Source organism: Rosa chinensis, chromosome 4 (genome assembly GCF_002994745.2).
Source record: "Rosa chinensis cultivar Old Blush chromosome 4, RchiOBHm-V2, whole genome shotgun sequence".
In the NCBI taxonomy this organism is placed as follows: domain Eukaryota; kingdom Viridiplantae; phylum Streptophyta; class Magnoliopsida; order Rosales; family Rosaceae; genus Rosa; species Rosa chinensis.
Window position 1 is genome coordinate 28,494,906 of NC_037091.1, and position 21,236 is coordinate 28,516,141.

A 21,236-nucleotide genomic window follows, 5' to 3' on the forward strand; every position below is an offset into this window, starting at 1 on the left:
AACATAGATTGTGAACATGATTCAACATTAATATGAGCATTATATTTTAATAATAAATTTGCATTTGTACAACAAAATTATTACCAATATGTACACCATTTTTTATGATAAATTTTGTGTGATCATCACGACGTCTATATGTTAGAGGCAAATTTCTTTCAAATATAGTATTTGTACTATATGGTTTTGGAAAAAATTTAGAACATTTTGCATCTTTCATGCAAGGAGATTTTGAATTTATTTGTCCGCACGGTCCGTGTATCATAAATTCACTAACAATTTTAAAAAGCTCTGGGTTAGTATTTTTATCTGGTAATTCTGCTGAAATAATAGAATCTATATCTATCGCTGTATAACATTTAAAATTTTTCTTTAACCAGAATAACATATGGGCATGAGGAAGTCCTCTTTTTTGAAATTCTATTGTGCAAACATCTGCATCGATTTGTCCGAAAGGTTCATCAGATTTAATATAAGCAATCATATTTTGTAATTTTATTTTAAATATCCTTGAAATTATATCAGGCCTATCTTCAGCTTTATATGTAGGTTTGTCTTTAAAATATCTTAGTATTTCTGGCCATTTAACATTGCAAGTAAAAGTTATGAATAAGTCAGGATTGCTATATTGTCTACAAATTGCCATAGCATCTTGATAATTATTAATTATATTTCTAGGACTTCCAGTATAAGAACTTGGTAAAATAACTTTTTGTCCTAAGTCATGTCCTTTTTTCATTCTAGCTAAAGCTGCAGCACAAATGTCTTTATAAACTTCACTTCTGAGATTCTTTTGATTTTTTTCTAATCCAATCTAAACGATCTTCTTCTATAGTTGCATATGAATCAACTAAAAATTGTTGAAATAATCGTCCACATTTTAATAAAGTATTTTCTTGATTATGTCTATCTTGAATTTGATATGCAATATAACTTCTCATTAACATTTTCTCTTGTTTTTGTTCACGACTTGTTACAGTGCGTTGCATTAATAAATCCACCGTATATCCATCTTCACCATATGGAAAAAGAATTGGGTATTGTAATGACATATATTTTGGATGTATTTTTGAAATTCGTTGTAAACATCCATTATTTGATTCAATAATTATGTCTTTATTTGAATCATGTTCTCCAATATCACCAACAATTAGACCACTTATTTCTTCACTTGTTGGTATTTCATATTGTTTACCATCAGTAGATTGACAATTGATCATACTCATATTAAATGAAGGTATAGAACGATTTTCAAATTTATCTCTCACTGTTCGAAATTTTTTCACTAATTCATTGATTTCATCAAACATTTTAATAAGTCCTTCAACAATGTTTGGTTTAATATTTTGATTAACATGAGTAGGATCAATAGCATTAATACGATTTGAAATTTCATTTTTTGTATCGTAGACGTATAATTGTGCATATTTAGGAGATTCACATTCAGAAGGTAATATAGAACCCATTAAATGATGTACTTGACCACTGATTTTGAAAACATAAGGACCTGATCCAGTATTTATTCGATGATCAATCGTTGCTCCCATAGATGTAAAAGAAAACATTGAATTATAAACTCTGATGTTTTCTCTAAAAAGTTTACTTTCTGAACCATTATTTGGATCCAATAGTGTTTTAAGAAAATCAGGAGTTGGTTTTGGCTTTGGAAGTTTGATTTGTCCTTTTTTGCAACAATTTGTGTAGATAGGTGATATTCTTGTAGATGTTTGTTTAATATCTTCATCAAACCAAAAACATGCACTGCAATAATCACATGTGTAAATATTGTCACTTGAATCTTCATATGCAATGGTGGATCCTGCAAACACAATTTTACTTTTTGTCAAATAACATACACAATTATTAATTTTTTTTAACAATGGTTCATAGAATTTGAAAGTACTAACCTTGTTTACTTCTTTGATATGATGCTTGACCGTATGAATGTTGATATTCATCTGTATATAATGTGAAAAAAAAAAAAGTTATAATATTTGTTAAAACAACAGTTATATAATCACTATGGATATAGATATACCTCTGATATGAACAACCTCTCGTTGATCACGATCTTCCATTATGTGAACATTCTGATTGCTCATTTCCCCAAGCTGATTCTCTCTTGTCGTTATTGGTTGAGATACTATAAATATAAATGTAAAGAATGTTAGTTCTTTCGTTTTGTAAATACAAATATAAAAAAATATATACTGACCTTGTTTTCTTCTTTTTGATGTTCTTGATTTAGCTTGATGATCGATTTCTTCATTGTTGATCTGCACAATCTCTTCCCCTTCCACCGGGTCTTGTTGAGATACTATAATAGAAATTTAACAACATTATTCGTTTTAAATTTATAAATGCAAATCATATCTTAAGCTTGATAATCGATGTTCACCTTGCTTCCATCTTTCTGACTTAATGTAATGATCCCTCTGTTGCAAGGATCTTTTTCCTTTTGTTGTTCCAATATTCGGCAGCATAACTGTATTTTAAAACTATCATTTATTAGGTATAAATGCAAAACTTGAAATCAAAATAAAATCAAACAAACTGAATTGAAAAAAATAAATAAATTAGAAACGTTAACCACACATGTAAAACAGAGGTCTGAAAGAGTGTCAAACAAAGTACATAAACGTTACTGTTACATCATAGTTCATTCATTATTATATTATTACAGCTTCAACTATATTTGCAGTTCATTATCATGAGTACAAACACACAGCATAATATATAGATAAAGCAAATATCAATATTGATTTCTATAATTACCACCTATCTTTTATAGAGTGAGTGCTAAATCAGTAATACACATAACAATCTCTTTAAATCTATTTCAAAAAAAAAAAAAAATTCTTTAAATCGGATAATGCATGACCAAAAAAATAATAATAAAAAATTACAAACAAAAAAAACAAAAGCAAAAATTCAGATTGAGCCAGCAGGTATTCAAAAATAAAATTACAAACCAAATAAAATCAGTTCTCATCAAACAAAAAAGAAAGAAAAAAAGAAACCAAATACAATTAGTAAGATGTACAGTACTGCATAGCCTCAAAAATTTATTTACCTGGATCAATAACAATTAAGGAATCTGACTGCAAACTGTTCCCCAAATCTGCAAAATAAAATGACAACAGTTAAAAAAATTTGATATTACATTAGCTGTACATATTATAAAGGGAATACACGAATATTGTGACAGTACTTTATACTTCATACCTGAATAACAATACAAAACCAAGATAATATTGAGCAGCAGACAAAGGAACAGCAGCAGAAAAATGTTGCCAAAAGTTTTTTGCATATAATCTGCAAGAACGAAACAATTTTGAATTATTGAATGTAAAGAAAATAAAGTATATTGATAGGAGCATTTTAATGCGACGTTTTAACTGCATTTCCCTACATTTTTCTGCGCCATTTCCTTGAAAAATCCCTGTTTGGGAAAGTTTCCATTCTTTGATTGGGAAAGTTCCTTATTGTAGAAAGTTTCCATTTTTGTAGTTTCCATTTCTCATTTCTGGCAAGTTTCCATTCTTAGTTTAGGAAAGTTTCTATTTTTCATTTTTAGTAAGTTTCTATTTTTCATTTTTAGAAAGTTTCTATTTTCGTTTTAGGGAAGTTTCTATTTTCATAATAATTTCTATTTTCAGGACCTCTGAGCTAAAAAGTGGAAATGAACTCACGAATGGAAAGAGGAGCTTGCGAACGTTAAGGCGAACAAATATGAGACACAATGGGTCACAGAAATGAGTAGAAATGAGGAAATAAGCTTTCCTGTTTCAACCAGGAAACCCTGCAAAATGGAGGAAGGCTTACCAAGCAAGTTTCCAACGCAACCATGAAAAAGAAATGGAAAAATGAAGTGTCTTGACGTTGGAGGATGAGAAGGCTTCAAGTTGAAGCAACAAGGCCCAAGAACTCTATGGATTTGAGTTGGATTTTCGGCAAAATGGATCAAGGCCCATGAAAGCCCATGGAATTAGGGTTTGTGACGCAAAGATGTAACCCTAGGGATGCCTTGCCGTGAAATACAAAGGGAGGAGAGAAAGTTGGAGTGAAAATCAAGAAGAAAATAAAAGATTACGCCAAGAGATTTTCTAGGGTGGAATTTAAGGAAAGAAATCAAGAAAAGAACCAAATGGCGTCTAGATTCATTCCTAGAAACCCTAATGGTATTTTGGCCGAAATATGAGAAGAAAATCAGAAATATATTCAAGGAATTTCAGCAAGAATATATTAGGGAATCATCTTGGAGTTTTGTGATTGGTTGGATGACACACTAGGGCTTACTTGGCAATTTCTCATTGGTGGAAGCTATATGCAGTTATTAAATTAATTCCTTGGGAAATAAAACAGAAAATCACGGCTTGGAGGCCAAGTCTTGCCGTTCCATATATATACTACACCCTAGACGTCTCAAAGAACAACTTACAATTCAGAAAATTCTCTCCACGCGCAAAAGCTCTCTCCATTCTCTAGTTCAACCTTTGGCGTTTTCAAGCAAGGAAGGAAGAAGCAAGACCAAGCCGTGAGCATCTCCACCATTCCACCTTGAAGCCGTGCACTTTGTAGCTTGCTTTCAAGTTTCATTGTTTCATCATTCGAGTTATTCATCCACCTCTCCATTCACGGTGTAATTCAACCTTCTTTCTTGTAATCACTTTTGATTCTCCTTGTTTGATTTTGTTAAAGATTGTTCTAGTTAACGTTTATGTTTGAACAAGGTTTATAATCTGAAATTTTATGATTGAATAAAGGATTTCGAATTCTATGTTGTGATTCCAAAGTCGCTTATGTGTGATTGTTCGATTGAATTTGCTTTATTGATATCTCTTGTATGTTAATCTTAATTGGTTCGAAACTTTTACGGTTTATGTATGAGTGGTGCTAGATTTAAGAACATGATTCAACTTTTTGTGTTATGAACTTAAATCGGAAGTAGTAAAGGCTTTGGACAAAGATCGAATTCAATTGAAAAGGATTGCAATTAGATGAACTTATTCATACTAAGTTGTACACTTGAGTTGATAGCCTTTCTATGTGTTTATTGCGTTGAATTTGTATGATTGTCTAGGTTTCTAGAGCTTGAATGCATGTTTAATAGGATTAGTCTTTGTGCTTTCACTTAGATTAATTAGCGTTGAAAGTAAAATATGGGAAATCGTTTGCTTTCTAATGTTTCACATGATCAACTCCTTTCACATGACTTGGAAGAACAATGTAGGGTTCATTCGAATTCAATTATAGACTTGGTTTTAATCTTTGTTTCTTACATTTCATTCTTGTATTTGTGTTTTTGTTTATATTTAGTTTTAATTCTTGTTTTTAATTTTCGAAAAACCAAAAACCAAAAACCCCCCTAAATTTGTGAATAGTGTTTATGTGTAAATATTATACTTTGTTTTATTTTAATTGTTTAAATTGTCTTACATTGACAGCTGTACCCTCAATCCCCAGAATAGAACGATCCCTACTTGCTTATACTACTAATGATATTTCTAGGGTTAAATTATATGCTTGCTTTGAGCGTATCATATATACAGACAACGAAAAAGCATTTTTGGATATACACTGCAGAAAAGAAATTAAAGAAACAATTTTTTCACGTAAAACATGGAACTATCTGAACAAATTGTTAATTAGATCAAACTTTTTAAGATATTATTCTTGTTTCATTTCCACTTCATAATTAAACTGTAAAATTACTTCATCATTAAACTCTAAAATGCAATAAAATGTATGTAAACCATTCCATTAGCAAACTGAGACTATTATGTGCAGAAAACTGAAACTATAATGTGACACTGCAAAGCCATGATCAAGATAGTATTAACCAATACACAAAGGAACAGTGGCAGCAGAATGACGTGTAAATGCTTCTGCATATAATCTATAACAGCGAAAGAAAATAACAATTAAATCTTGAAATTAATCACAAAACTACCAACAAATCTTGTCTTATAACGCTGTAATTTTAAAATAAACTGTGCGAACTTAAAAGAACATACAAAATCAAATTATAGAAACATTGATAACCCTGCATCACTAATCTAGAAACAAACATCGATAAAATGAAAATCTCTCACACTTTAGTTCTAACCTTCAAAACCCAAAAAAAAAAAAAAAAAAAGACCACTATATGCATCAGTTCCTAAATACAATACCTCTTGATTATATTTTTAATGCATACTCATCCCACTAATGCATTAGTATAATTGCAGTTTATGAATTAGTATATACAAAAGGCACCACTATTTTCTGCGCATGATTAGCTTCGCTTTTTTTTTTCTTTATTCTTTTTTCTCTTAATGGTTTTACTATGTGTATATATTCTGTGCTTGAATAGCTTTAGTTCAGAATCTCATATTTGAGAAAAAATAAGGTTTTACTTAGTGCAATGTTTATATCTTCTCTTGCAATGTTTGCTTCAATCCTTAATGAATAGCTTCACTTAAAATTTGACTGCACAATTTAGTTCTAACCTTGAAAAGCCACCAAAAAAAAAAAAAACCCTCCACCTCACAAAAATTGTTTGCTCTTACTTAACCATAAAAAAATTAGTCAAACTACCAAAGGCATGAAGAAATCAGAGGGTAAGAATGAATTCAATAGTTGTCATCAGTCACCATTATGCGAGGAACCCTTAATAACATTAATAGTAGAAACAGACTTCTTTTCATTAATCGCCACTATCTAATTTGTTAATAGTTAGATATGACATTAATAAATCTGCAGAAACATCTTCTTCAAAGTAACTAACCACAACACAAAAGCAAATTCAAATTTCACCTTCGCACTATTGACGGAGACAAAGCTAACGGGCTGTCAAAGAGTCACGATCAAAGTTGCGGACTCAATGTATCTCTTTCCCTTAACAGAAAACCAGCAAAATCAGTAGAGATAATTCTATGTTTGTGGGCACTCACTGCAATTAACCAAATCCCACAGATTAGACCAATTCAATAAGAAGCATGACCCAAATTTACATCAAAAGCAGAAAAAGAAATTACAGATTAGATTGGGTTAAAAATCACCAAATGTGAGGTCAGTTTTTAATAATTCAATTCACTTGTCATTTTTTACCACCTTTTTTATGTGAGGTCAGTTTTACTATAGAAAAAAACCATCTATGATGTTGCCCCTGTATTCTTATTGATTCTACTAAACTGAACTGTCACCAAGTTTTCAAAATGGTTAACGTTTATAATCTAAAACTTTGCTTGAAAAATTGAGAGTATAAATTTGAAGAACTCAAAACAATCTATGAACTAAAATATACATCCATAGAAACTAAGTGCCTAAAGTTTACATCAATCGGAAAAAAACATTGGAAGACAATTAGTTTTTGATTATTATGATCTTCCGTATGATCAACTTGCAAATATCTTTTGCCTTTTGTTTTTGCGATGCTTGAAGCCATCACTAAATTTTAAAATGATCATTCATCAGGTATAATTCACTATATATCATCAGTGTATCTACAAACTTTCATTCACCAACCACATATGCAAGATTGGGATGAAAATATTTCACAAACCGCACCTATACAAACAGTATTAACCGAAGTAGATAAAATTGATTGATCTATTGTAGCTCATACATCATTAAGCAATTGCAGCATCAACGATATAAGCTAGCTATCTTTTAGTGTGTGAATGTTAAATTAATAATAAGCAGTTACAAAATATTGATCATGGATAAATTCCAAATGCAGAAATGTAAATAAAACAAAGGAATTCATAGATGGCTCATAGTTTTCAAAGAACCTATACCTGGATCCAAAAGATTCAAGGAATCTGACTGCAAACTGGTTCCAAAATCTGCAAACATAAAATAACAACAGTTGAAGTTGTAGATACCATAAAGTCAATAAACAAACACTCTGATAAAACTTTATAGTTAAAATTAGCTTAATACAATAGTGATCAGATCAATCACGAACACAAAATAATTCAATATTTCTATTGCCATGATTTAATGGGGAACAAACTAAACAACAATTTTTCACGATTTTTTTTTTCCGCTTTGCTACCCAATTTTAGCAAGAATATCTCCCACTTACTCAGAATCCTCTGCTAAAAATGGTTCAGAGCATGATAACTATCAAACCAACAAAACTATTAGCTCTGCCATGTTATTTGCCCAATTGCCCATGATCAATTCCCACAATCTTTTTAAGGAAAGCGATCACATCGATTGAACCCAAAAGAAAAGAAGGATCGATCCCAAATAATTGAACCCAGAATCAAACATCAAATAGAGATTGATTTCAATTCTAAAACAAATTAAAATTTTGGAGGATCAAAGATTGAAGAAAGAGTACCAGGTGCTCTCGATCGAATGGAAAACCTATCAGCAATCCCTAAATAATTGAGATCGATCTCAAAACAAAACCAGATGGATGGAGGTCTTCCTCCAAAACGCAGGTCTCTCTCTCTCTCTCTCTCTCTCTCTCTCTCTCTCAGTTCTCTAGAAGCCACGCAACAAATCATGAATTATAAAAGCAATTTGTTGATTCGAGTGAGAGCAAGAGCGATTTGGATTGGGTTCTTTGGTTTTGGATTTGTGTGCGAGGAGAGCGAGAGAAATTTGTTGATTCGAGAGGGTTCACAGCGACTGGCGAGAGAAAGAGGAAAATAGATCGATAGCAAAAACGTGATGGAGGCTTCCAGATAACTGATGCCTTTTTTTTTCTCTATGTATGCAACTCGAGGGCAGAACCGGAATTTCGCAGGTGAACAGTGATGAACAGTGCTTAGGAACAGTTGCAGGACGCTTAGTATATAGTAAATTTGGTGGGTGCAAATTGTACGGTTGCAAAGGTATATCGTTTCATGTTAAAAAAAGAAGAAGAGTATATTCATTAAAGTATATATAATAGGTGGAAATACAATCATAAAGTGCACTATGAGATTAAAGATAATGAGTTTTGTTTTGATTGTTTTATTTTTTAGAAGAGAAAATGTTACAAACAGTACCTGAACTAAGACTCATTCTTAACTTCAGTACCAGACTATGCAAAACTATCACTTTGGTACCCCAAGTTTGAAGTCCGACCTAAGAATGGTACACGCCGTCCATCAAGGCGTTAACTAGCTAACCACGTGGCATATTTGAGGGCTCTCATGGTTTGCCACGTAGCAAAGACTTAACGCTGTGATGGACGGCGTGTACCATTCTTGGGTCGAGCTTCAAACTTGGGGTACCAAAGTGATAGTTTTGCATAGTCGGGTACTGAAGTTAGGAGTCGGCCTTAGTTCGGGTACTGTTTGTAAAAATTTTTTCTTTTTAGAATTCAATTATTAAGTTCAGTTCCAAACATGACTCAGTATAAAATACTATAATAATAAGTCTGGTTAAACTGACTGTAACCGAATTGGTAAAGTATACACATGCTATTATATTATTGGGTTTTTTTGTCAAGTCAATACCATTCGTTCTCGTTTTTCAATAGTCCGTCCAATTCCAAGTTCACACACTCTAGTCCTTTATCAACAAAACTAAATCCAATAAGTACTCAATTTATAATTTCACATTGTTCAATTTCTTTATATGTCACAAACTTATAATCGAATTTAATAGTGGTCATTCCCAAACAATTCACTTAACATAATAACCTCATTCAGGATATGGTGATTGCACAACTTTTCATATTATAGTTCGGGTAAACTTATTTGACCTCATTATTTAGCACTTTGGCCTTCACTTGTTTGGCATTTCCTCATCATGCAAGTAACAATGACCATTCCCAAAGGATCATAGTTCTTTGTCATTCCATGATATGGTAGTTTTAAAGTACTTCACTCGTAATTGTTTCATAACTTTAATCGAAAAGTTAATTTAACCTACTCGATTAAGATCCACCATTCTCATTATCAAATCCCTTCCAACATTGGTAATTACTCACTTTCTTTAACATCATACACAATTTTAGTTAACTTGTCAAAAACCACAAAATTGGTCTCTCTTTGTCCATTCTTACAAAACAACATTTTCTTAGAATTAATAACAGACAAACCAATTTAATTGACAACCCAATTCTCTCTATACATTCAAGTATTCAACCACTTTCATCTTTGTCAGGGACGGAGCCAATTAAGGCTGAGTGGGAGCAGCAGCCCCCAGTAAAATTATATATTTTGTTCATTGATCTTCTTTTTGCCCCCATCAAGTTCTGGTATTTTTATCAGATGTCCCCGAAGGGACAAGTTCTGGAGTAAAAAAGTTATATTAATAATATATTAATAATTAATATGGGTACTCCTCCAAGTGGCAATATAAGTATTCTGTTATTTCTCTACGCACGATTCCGCACAATTCCTCTCCTTCTCCCTTTTTCTTTCACTTCTTCAGTTCATCTTCTTCTTCCTCAGCCAGTCCATCCCAAATTTGCTCCTTCTCCAAGTGGCAATATAAATATTCCATTATTCCTCTACCTCAGCAGCACGATTCCTCTCCTTCTCTCTTCTTCAGTTCTTCTTCTTCTTCCTCAGCCAGTCAATCCCAAATTTGCTCCTCCTCCAAGTGGCAATATAAATATTCCATTATTCCTCTACCTCAGCAACACGATTCCTCTCCTTCTCTCTTCTTCTTAATTCTCACTTCTTCAGTTCTTCTTCTTCCTCAGCCAGTCAATCCCAAATTTGCTCCTCCTCCCAAGTGGCAATATAAATATTCCATTATTCCTCTACCTCAGCAACACGATTCCTCTCATTCTCTCTTCTTCTTAATTCTCACTTCTTCAGTTCTTCTTCTTCTTCCTCAACCAGTCAATCCCACATTTGCTCCTCCTCCAAAAACTAGAGATCGACCTTCTCCTAGTCATCATCTTTACAGTTTGCACATTCAAAACCGGCCCGAAGTTGCTTTGCGGATAGAGGAGAGGCGGAAAGGAAAGAAAAGTTTTTGCCCCCGTTTATATACGTTCCTGCCTCCGTCGCTGATCTTTGTTCACTACCATGGAAAGTTTCCAACACATATCAATATCTTTTCAAATAATCCAGAAAACTAGAATTCCACTAAGTATGAACAACACACGGCAAAACAAATCCAAATACCTGGACCCTTACCATTCTTCTTTTCCAAATTAGAAGCTAAAATCATCGAAGCTGCCCTCTTCCACCATTATTCATTCAGATTCCCTAGTACGCAAAATAAGATAAAAATCAACCTTAAACCAATTTCTTATTTCACAGAGAATCTGCACATAATCCTTACCTTTTTCCCTATTTCAATCAAAACTATCTCAGCCTCTCAGGAGCTTCTCCTCTCCAAAAATCTCAAGATTGCAGGCTCCACAATACCTCATATTCCAAATCAAAGAGCAGCAAATTAGGGTTTTCGATTCATGATGAACAGGCTTTATCCAAAGAGAGACGACAAAATTACCTAGTTAAGGAGGTCTGGGAGTCCAGCGATGATGCACAGCGGTGCTAGGTCAGCTCACATGCCGCCGCCGGCGAGTACGGTGGCTCTTGCCGGTGGAGGTCGGAGTTAGAGGGTTATTCTAGACATTGAGGTGCTGACTTCATCCATGGTGGTCGTGTAACTCAAACATGGCTGGGAAGTGAAAAACGACGACATGCGAAGCCCCGGGTTCTGGCAAGCTCATACAACATTTTCTGGCATCGGATTTTGAGGCTATGGTTCGGGTTTTGCTCTCTTGAACCTGGTGCTTTGATTCATGGTAGCGGTAGTGCGAAGAAATGGCTGGAAACTAGCTAGGGTTGAGGTGGCGCGTAGTCTTCGGGTATCGAGTGTGGAGGCTGCCGGCAGTGCATGTCGGTGATTTTAGTTGGGCTTTGATCGGATTTGGATGTGGGTTTGATTGATGGTGGCGATGACAAGAGGCAATGGCCAGAGATGGGATTTCTGGCTCTAGCAGAGAGAGAAGGTGATGAGGAGAAAAGAGAGAGGCGCGGCCGAGAGAGGTCTCGTGTTAGGGTTTCTCCTAACCTATTTTAATTTATCTAGTGTGAAATGTCTGTTTCACCCCTATGACAAATTACGCAATTCTCCTAGCTGATCACTTCTGATGTTTTGGGCTGGTAACTCTTCAATCGTGACAAATGAAATTCTCGAACTTTCAACGCAAACTCAATTTGTCAATTTCCCGAGCCCAATTGGAAGAATCTTCACCCAAACTTAAATAGTCGGCCTAATAGGTGGTTGATCTGGAGACAAAAATAATCTCCAAAGTCAATTCCTTCACTTAGATCACCTTGCGAAAAATCTTCTTAGCGAAAAATTACCTTCGAAATTAAATAAAATTTTCGGGGCCTCACAAAATGTTACACCAATCTCTATAAAAGATTCTCTCGATACGAAGACCAAAACATTTAAAGAGGTCTCATTTGACCCAAAATGTTACACCACAACTCCAAATACCTTTCAAAACAATATAAATTAACATTCTCAAGTATATTGTTTTCCCTCGAAAATCAGGTCACAAAACCATCAATGAACGCATAGCGAAATTGTGCTCTTTACAATAATCGGTTTTACAATCTAAAACCAAATCAAAACAATATAATTTACTACAACCAAAATATTATTTTCAAAGCTCAATTCCAATCTCACAACAATATATAAATCAATTTAATAATATTATTTTCACACCATAATACCCAACACGAATTGACACATATAACTCTCATATATAGCAAGTCAATAAAACAATCATTAACATCCAAAACTCATTTATTTCTTTAGAAAATCAAATTCCAACAATAGCATGATCGATATCACAAAACATACTAATTCTACCTCACTACGTAACTGCACCAATAAATATATTCCAAGTGTATATATATATATATATATATATATATATATATATATATATATATATATATATATATATAGGGCCCTTCTAGTGAGGGATCCCTTTTTTTGGTATTTTCTAGGGATAGGGCATTAGACCAACTTTTCGATCATATTTTCACATCTCAACCGTTCATTTTTTAGGTCCAAATGTATAGATCAGTTCTGCAAATTTTCAGCCAATTTGATGATCGTTAAGGCATCCAAAACTGCAATTTACCATCATAAACACGAACGGTTCAGGTTCGATAGATTCGGTCCGTTCGTGTAAATTGCAGTTTTGGATGCCTTAACGATCACCAATTTGGCTGAAAATTTGCAAAAATGATCTATATATTAGGACCTAAAAACTGAACGGTTAAGATGTGAAAATATAATCGAAAAGTTGGTTTAATGCCTATCCCTATAAAAGACAAAAAAAGGGATCCCTTAGGCCATCTCCAACCCAAATGGCTAAAAATGGCCCTAGGGCTAAATTTTAGCCATAAATTCTGTACTATTTATTGATCTAACATCAACCGTCTCCAATCCGTCAAGGCTAAATTATAGCCCAAAAATATATTTTTGTTTAAGGATATCTCTATTTGTGTTTAGCCCAAACTCTAGGTTACTTGACCTAGTGGTAATAGAGTTTTAATTAGAGAGAATCTCAGAGAATATCTTAGAGATATCCATTCATTGTATGATTATCTTTCCTTGTATGATTCAGACTCTATGTATTGTAATCCTCTATATAAAGAGGCCCCTATTATCAATGAGAATACATAACAATTATCTCTCAATTTCTGATTCCCTAAAACACGTTATCAGCACGAGCTCTAACCCTGAAACCCTAAATTCGTAACCTTCAAATCTCAGAAACCACTGCCGCCTATCTTGAAGCTCTCAATCCCAAGAACCCAGAACCGGCGGCACCACCCCCAAAACCGGCCGGAATCAACCTGAACCGGCCACCGGAAGTGTTCAAACCGGCCTCCCAAGAAGAATCCGAAGATCTCTTGTGTGGTTCGCCATCTTCCCGTCCACCCTTCACTGCCACCTTTTGTTAGTAGCTGCACCTCGTCCCCAGAATCCGGAACCTGAAAAATCTCCACTGGAACCGGCCTAAATTCAACCGAACCGGCCACCGGCTTCCGCCTGACCTGAACTGGCAGAGACAGGAGAAAAAAAAAAGGGGGAGAACCCACAAACGAGCCCACAATCGAGCCCACAGTCGAGCCCACAGTCGAGCCCACATGCAGCAGGCCCTAGAGGAGCCCACATGCACCAGCCAAGCCGCCAAGTTCCCTGCCACATCAGCGTCCACGCAGGCGTCCAGTCAGCCCTGCCGCGTCAGCAACCGATCTCCCACGTCAGCAACCGGACGCCACGTCAGCACCCGGGTCAACTGTCAATCAACACCGGTCAACGGCCAGTCAACGCTAGTCAACACTTTGCCGGCAACTTTTCCAGCCACTTTCCGGCGACTTTTCCGGCCATTTCCGGCGACTTTCCAGCAATTTTTCCGGCCACTTTTCCAGCGACATTTTTCCGGCCAACTTTTCGGTCAAGTTTTCCAACCACTTTTTAAGGTAATTTTTTTCTAAAGCTTCCCGTTTTTGAAGTTTTTTTTAATTTGTTCTTCTTTTCTCGGGGACTTCCAACATCCCTTCTTCTACCCCCCCCCTTTCTTCTTCATAGGGGAGACCAAAAGCTGAACTGTGGGGGTTCGTGCTCACTCCAAGCTTGGAGCTTGTAGAGTCCTCCAAACTTAGAGTTTGTTGAGAAGAAAACGATCGACCATATACATCGTTGTTTCGATCTAATCCAAAACCCCTCTTGGAATCAGATTTTTCTTGGAAGCGACTACGCTCAGAAAATCCCTAATTTCTTGGAAGCGACTACGCTCAGGAATTTAATAGTTTTTCGTAGTAGCCTTTTTTCGCTCCGAACTAACCCTAATCTTGTGTTGTTTTTCAGGATGAGTTACCTGAACAAGTTGAACTTTGTTCCACTAGAGACAACTGGCACAGGATACCATAGGTGGGTCCGAGATGTGCGCCAACATCTTAAGGCTGATGGACTTCTGGAAGCCATCCAAGAGCCTAGTCAAAACGTGCTCTCCATTGAGCAAGCTACTGCTTTTGAAGCAAAACAAGCTAAAGCCATAATTCTCATGACAAGGCACATGAATGACGCGCTCCAAAATGAATACCTCAATGAGGAAGACCCAAGAAAGCTATGGGTAGAACTTGAGCAGCGATTTGGCAACGTTCGTGACTCCCTACTTCCTGATTTAGAAGTGTGATGGCATAGCCTCCGCTTTTGTGATTTCAAGTCTGTGATTGATTATAACTCGGAAGCTCTTCGTATCAAGTCTCTGATGGAGTTTTGTGGCCAAGCCATAACTGATACGATGTTGATCGAGAAGACTCTCTCTACCTTCCCCATCTCTGGACTGATGATTTCAAAGAATTATCATATTGATGTAAATGCAGTACGTATCACAAGGTTTCATGAGCTCATTGGCGCCATGAACGTAGCTGAAAAGCACGACAATATTCTTGTGAAGAACTATAATGCTAGACCCGTGGGAACTAAGCCTATTTCGGAGTCTAACTATAGTCGCGCCCCCAATGGAGGACGCAAGGAGCGAAACCCTAAGAGTAGGGACAATTCTGGACATTCTGGTCCATATGTTCTCCCTAAAGAGGAAGGAAATCGCCAAGAGAGGAGTGCACGGAATCGTGGAGGTCAACGTGTGAAGAGAGAGAGAGAGGCAGAGCCTCCGACCATGGTGGTAACGCCACCAAGAGCATAGGTCATCCAAATCGCGCCCCAATGGCGCCTCGATCAAGGGAGCCTGACCATAATGATGTTTGTTTTCGATGTGGATCAACTGAACATTGGGCCAAAGCATGTACAGCACCCCAGAATGTTGCAAATGCATACAAGACGTATCGTGAAGCAAGGGAAGCAAATTACATGGAACAAGAAGATTAAGATGGAGATCTCGATCTAATGGTGGAAGACTACAAGGATCAAGACCCAGAAATTGGCGATTTTGATTAAGTGTTTTTATTTTCCAAGAGATGTAGGCTATTCCCATATTACTTTTATAGTAGATGCCAATGATATTAGTCTTTCTTCAAAGTAGGCGTACTCAATGTAAAAGTGATGTCTAGAAAGGTTTTGAGATAAATGGTACTTAAGCGAGCTTTGCTCCACCGACATCTCTCTACTCACCTGGTCACATTTACATTGAAATTACCGAAAGAAGTTAGACGACTACCATTGTTTTGCATTAACTAGTTTATTCACTACTAGAAATCTGTTCATTTACATCACATCATTTAAATCGGTCAGACTTGCACATGATGTAAAAAAGTAAGTTAATATCGTTTTAGAAAAATAACGATTTAAATGTATGTCATTAACATCAGTTCTTAAAATGACCGGTGTTAAAAGTTTAGTTCGAAAATTTGCGGGAACCTATTTTTGCAAAAAGCGCTAAGTCTTTAAAGTGAAATGAAGAAGCGGGGACTAAAACTTAAAACTTTTACACTTAGAAAAAAAGAGCGCCCGACCCAAAACTGAAACATAAACCCTAACCTCAGTCTTGACCTTAATTCTCAACCCAGATTTGAGCTCCTCCTCCCCAAACTCGAGCTCCTTCTTCTCACCATAACAATCATTCCTCCTCCATTCTCTGGCGAAATCTGAAGCACCGGGAGAGTCAAAGAAACGTAGACCCCGACAATGTCGTTGAAACCTCAGCTCCCTCCCTGTCCCCACCTTTCTCTGCCTCCGACCGAGATCAATCAGCTTCTCATCTCAGGTAGGTCAGTTACATGGAATTATTGTATAGATCTGTGGGCTATTTATAAATTAGCTGAAGCCTCTATCCGATTGCAGCAACACCGACACCGATAGCACCGCCGCCACCTTGACTACCAAAAACGTCACAGTTTGGAACCCTGGGGGATCCGCTTCTTCTACTCCTCTGGTTTCCTCCTTCGTTTCAGGTAATTTCTCTGCTCCACTTCGTTGTTGTTCTTCCTTTACGGATAGAGAGGGCTGGGTTTTTCGTTTCAATTATGAAGTATTCAGTTTTTGAAATTGAATCTGCAGATTTTGGGATTAAGCTGTGAGTTGTTTGATTTATCTGCTCGGAGAGCAGTAGTTCGAGGAGTTGAAAGTCGAGTTTAAGGGGAAGATTTGGCATCCTATACACCTGGAAAGTGTGAGGGTTAGGCTGATTGCCAAGGATATTATTGATGCGTTGAAGAGAGGGTTGAGGCATGATCAGGAGTGGACTGACATGGGGGATGCATCGGAAGAGGTCGACTGGAATTCGAAGGCTGGGGGAGTAAGACTGTGCAGTCATTGATGGAGGGTGAGATGGGGAAAATGGAGGGGAATTGGTCACGTGAGGATGAGATTCTTGATGATAAGTGGATTGAGCATAGTAGGAAGAAGGGTAAGGATAGTGGTGTTAAGGATGCCACTTCGTATTTGGTTGATTTGGATTGGGAGATTTTGGTGGTGGATGCGCCGAATGTCAATGTGTTTTGATTGCCGGGTGGGAAGATTGTGGTCTTCATAGGGTTGCTCAAGCATTTTAGAAGCGATATATGCCGATATAGCTATGATAATTGGTCATGAGGTATGATGAGTTATTGTTTAGTTTTTTGGTTCTGTGTAGGTGTTAGTTATATGTTGGGGATTCGATAAAACTTGTCCTTTGTGTTGTGATTGAAAACTAGGTTGGGCATGCCGTAGCTTGACACTATCAAGAGGGCATCACAAAGAGCCTGTGGGTTGCAATCCTGCAACTGGTTCTTTATCAGCTTATTTTACCTGATTTTGTCAACCCATTATCCAATCTTTTCTTAAGGCTTCTTTTTTCCCGAAGGTACGTTACTGTTGATTATCATTTGCTTATGGATAAAGGATTATCTGCTTTATGACTCTTCTTAGTGTTGGTTCATTTTGATAGAGGAAGATGCACACTGTAAATGGTTGCATATGGCTTCTTGTTTTGTAGTAAGGTTACTTTGATGATCAGTATACTAGGACTTAACCGGAGCATGCGTGCAGTACTTGTTGACTGGCTTGTGGAGGTGATTGATCTTTGTTGATAGCTTGATGAGGTACTGTGTAAAGAGAAACTGAAGTTGAATTCTGATTGTAATTTACGTGGCTCAACTTCTTCTCCCTTTAAGATCAAGTTGCTGAAAGTGCTATTAGCTTTGACTGAGGTAACTGCTTTTGACATTCTTGCTTCATAATCTGCAGTTCGTTCTACTTATATATATATATATAATAATTTTTGTCACCATATGATAGGTTTCTGTTCCATTAGAAGCTCTTCAACCTCTTTGGACCTCCATGAACCGTAAATCTTGGTAGAAAGTTACATTCCTCGTCATCAGCTGAAGACCTTCTCCTGGTTACATATTGGCATTGCTCACTATTAATGAAACTCTTTTCTTTTTCTTTTTTCTTTCGGAACATGTGTAAATAAGATGTAGAGAGGCACCATTAAGAGGTCAGTGACTCGATGCATAGTGGAGGTTTACATCCACTAATGTTTAAACACAATAATTTCTTCGGAATTGAGAATGCTACTGTAAACTTGTTAAAGATGATTCATTTAATCAGAGTCGTGGGTAATATTTTTAGTACCCTACACTTTGGACTTCTGTAGTTTCAAAGTTTATTAATTGTTGCAATTTGGTCCAGTTCACATATCCCTTCATTTAATTAGGTGATGGAAGTGCCCTGTGTTGGTATTGGGAATGCCATTATAATCACTTAACCAGCATAAGCGTCACATGGCATTTGACAACAAAACTACCATAATAACTGTCAAAGAATAACAGATTTCTAGTTTTATTTCTTAATTATGAATTACAGAAATTATTTTTGCACAACATGTACTAGTTTGAGCCATGTACAGCGTGCCTTAAGTAATTTACTTTTCTTTATATATATATATATATATATATATATATATATATTTTACAGGTTCTGGCATAGCTGGACGGTGCCATAAAGATAGAATATTTATCTTCAAACTTTGAGACTACCGGTGAGCTGCTATATTCCTCAAATGAAAAAGGACGTACGTGTTACTAGCAATTTTTCTTTTCCTGATAGCGTTGTTGTGCTTCAATGGATACCACTTACAACAGTTGCTGTGGCTCTTAGGCTCATGGAGTTTGATATATGTGGCCATCGTAAACATGCTACAGAAGAAGCTGGAGACTCAGAAGAACAAGGAATCTGAGAATTTTATAGTAAGTAATATCATAATATCATATTAATATCATATAATTTATTTTAGAAAATTATCTGGAATGGGTATAATGAGGAGGAATGAATCACTTGGTTAGTGCATGCAGATGTTGTGTTCCCTAATCAAGTAATCAGTAATTTTCTCCCAGCCATATATTAAGCATTCAAGTTTTGTCAATAGAAGATAGATGTGTGTGTACACTTGAAGTGGAAATATTGAAATTAAGCAACTGTGATCAACTGCGATATATTTGATATCCATATACTTATTTGCTGGTCAGTGATCCTGATCAACTGTATTAAATACTTTCAAGGTGCATAAGTGAAAAGAGGGGTGGAGATTTTAATTATGGTTTTAATAGACTTCTAGAGAGAGATATATCTATTTGAGTAAAATAATAAGGGATGTTGATTGGACTTTGGGTTTGGTATAAGCACAAGGCTGAGAAAGAAAAAAGAACAAAGAAAACAATTAATCACAAGGTCGTAAGAACTTACATCCTTCTTTGTTTGCAGTGTGTTAAAATTACTTATGTATTCATTGTTCATCTTATATTTTGTTCTCTTTTACACTTGGCACATGATTTTGACAAAATACTTTATATTTCCAGAAAATATGAGGAGATCTGTGCACCCCTGGTTGAAGAATTTTGTTACATTACTTATGGGGTCCCTTATTGATAACACATGTTTTAAGGAAAGAGGTAAGACTTTATCCTACTTTGAGTGAACTGTGGGATTTTACCCAATGATTGTGACTTATATGTTGTTTTATACATTTCTAGTGGGCAGTAAAGGCGCGCAAATCATAGAGCCAAAATGATATTGATGAGGTGTGCATTGAAGTGGCTGATTATATACAGAGTTTGGTGTAAGACTTTTGGCTTCCATGATTTTGAGTAAGGCTAGTTTTTGCTTTGAAGCAAAGTTTGGTGTAGAACGTACTTTTGTAGTTGGTTGCTAATATGTTTCTAAGCTAGTCTTTGTAGGTTTTGGGTTTTATTTTGTGAATTATGTCGAATCATGAATTTGGAAAGAAAATTAATGGAAAGCTCCAATTTTTGGGTGATGAGAAATGTATTTTTTTTTCCAACAACTAGATGAAATCGATGTCCTATGATTATCAATATATCGAATTGTAACTCAAAACCGATGTAATCAAAACTACTGCACATCGATTTCTCGATTTCTAATCACCAAACCGTAATCTATTATGAACATACAAATCACCTACCATGGAGCAAACCGATGTGTGGTCAAAAGGTGAACATCGGTTTTGGAAAGCAAAAACGATGTCTTCAATGAACTAACACATCAGTTTGAATAAAAATAGCCGACGTACATAATACCATTGAACATCGGTTTACTTAATTGGAAACGATGTTCTGTCTTAAAGGAAACATCATTTCTGAATAAAAAAACGATGTAGAATAAAGATACAGACATCGTTCCTAGGAAAATAATGTGGCAACCTACATGTAAAAATGGCCACGAACAAACAATACTCATGGGAACTGATGTCTACAAGTGTACTGGACATCACTTCTGGAATAGAAATCGATGCAAATGTTCAAGTAGGTATTGTTCGACATATACTTTTTTAAGCATAAAATGTGAAAATATGAAGAATTAGACATACCTAACATATAAAAATATGATGATTATAACGATTATACATCGATTTTTTTTTTAGAACCGATGTTGGTTGTTGTCTGGGACATCGGTTGAAACCGTGCTTATACTGATGTCTATACTTTTCTCTACACCCACTAAGACACCGGTTGAAAATTAGTTTAACATCGGTCCAGAACCGATGTCTATGAACAAAATTCTAGTAGTGATTGGATTAGATTTTCTTTGGTTAAAAGAAGCGATGATGTAATTCCGTTTGGCTTATTAATAAAAGTTGAGTTCTCTTCTTTATGACTCCTTTTTAATTACGAGCTTTTCTACGCTCTTAGGGCAAATTGCCCTATGAATAGCCAACGTATTCCATGCGAAAACGCATGTAGAGAATGGAGATGAGTTCCTTTGCTCAGGCCCAACCAAAAATCTCATTGGTTGCTTCTAAAGCCTCTCGCTCATTTTGCAAAGCCAGTTCCTTCGGGAACTTAGGACTGAGACCG

At 35.9% G+C, this 21,236-nt stretch overlaps 1 protein-coding gene and 2 long non-coding RNA genes across 4 annotated transcripts; 2 read left to right on the forward strand and 1 right to left on the reverse strand.

Annotated features, from left to right (window-relative positions):
* Window positions 1-420: 420 nt before the first annotated feature.
* LOC112195989 lies at window positions 421-8,698 on the reverse strand. Its single transcript, XM_040518707.1, has 11 exons — window positions 8,333-8,698; window positions 7,782-7,829; window positions 6,799-6,934; window positions 3,226-3,315; window positions 3,074-3,121; window positions 2,399-2,485; window positions 2,216-2,317; window positions 2,039-2,143; window positions 1,908-1,958; window positions 1,479-1,819; window positions 421-435 (listed from the first exon to the last, which is right to left on the reverse strand). Exons 4-11 carry the CDS (start codon window positions 3,308-3,310, stop codon window positions 421-423), a joined length of 834 nt encoding a protein of 277 aa, XP_040374641.1. The 5' UTR covers window positions 3,311-3,315; window positions 6,799-6,934; window positions 7,782-7,829; window positions 8,333-8,698.
* An 8,765-nt stretch (window positions 8,699-17,463) lies between these two features.
* Window positions 17,464-18,058, forward strand: LOC112195991. The gene is made up of 3 exons (XR_002934874.2): window positions 17,464-17,476; window positions 17,577-17,725; window positions 17,858-18,058. It is a non-coding gene; the product is annotated as an uncharacterized LOC112195991 (long non-coding RNA).
* Window positions 18,059-18,834: 776 nt separating this feature from the next.
* LOC112195990 lies at window positions 18,835-20,118 on the forward strand. 2 transcript variants are annotated; one of them, XR_002934873.2, is made up of 4 exons: window positions 18,835-18,937; window positions 19,024-19,112; window positions 19,722-19,814; window positions 19,896-20,118. It is a non-coding gene; the product is annotated as an uncharacterized LOC112195990 (long non-coding RNA). The 2 variants fall into 2 exon arrangements; XR_005810505.1 differs by having other exon boundaries at window positions 19,903-20,118.
* Window positions 20,119-21,236: the final 1,118 nt, after the last annotated feature.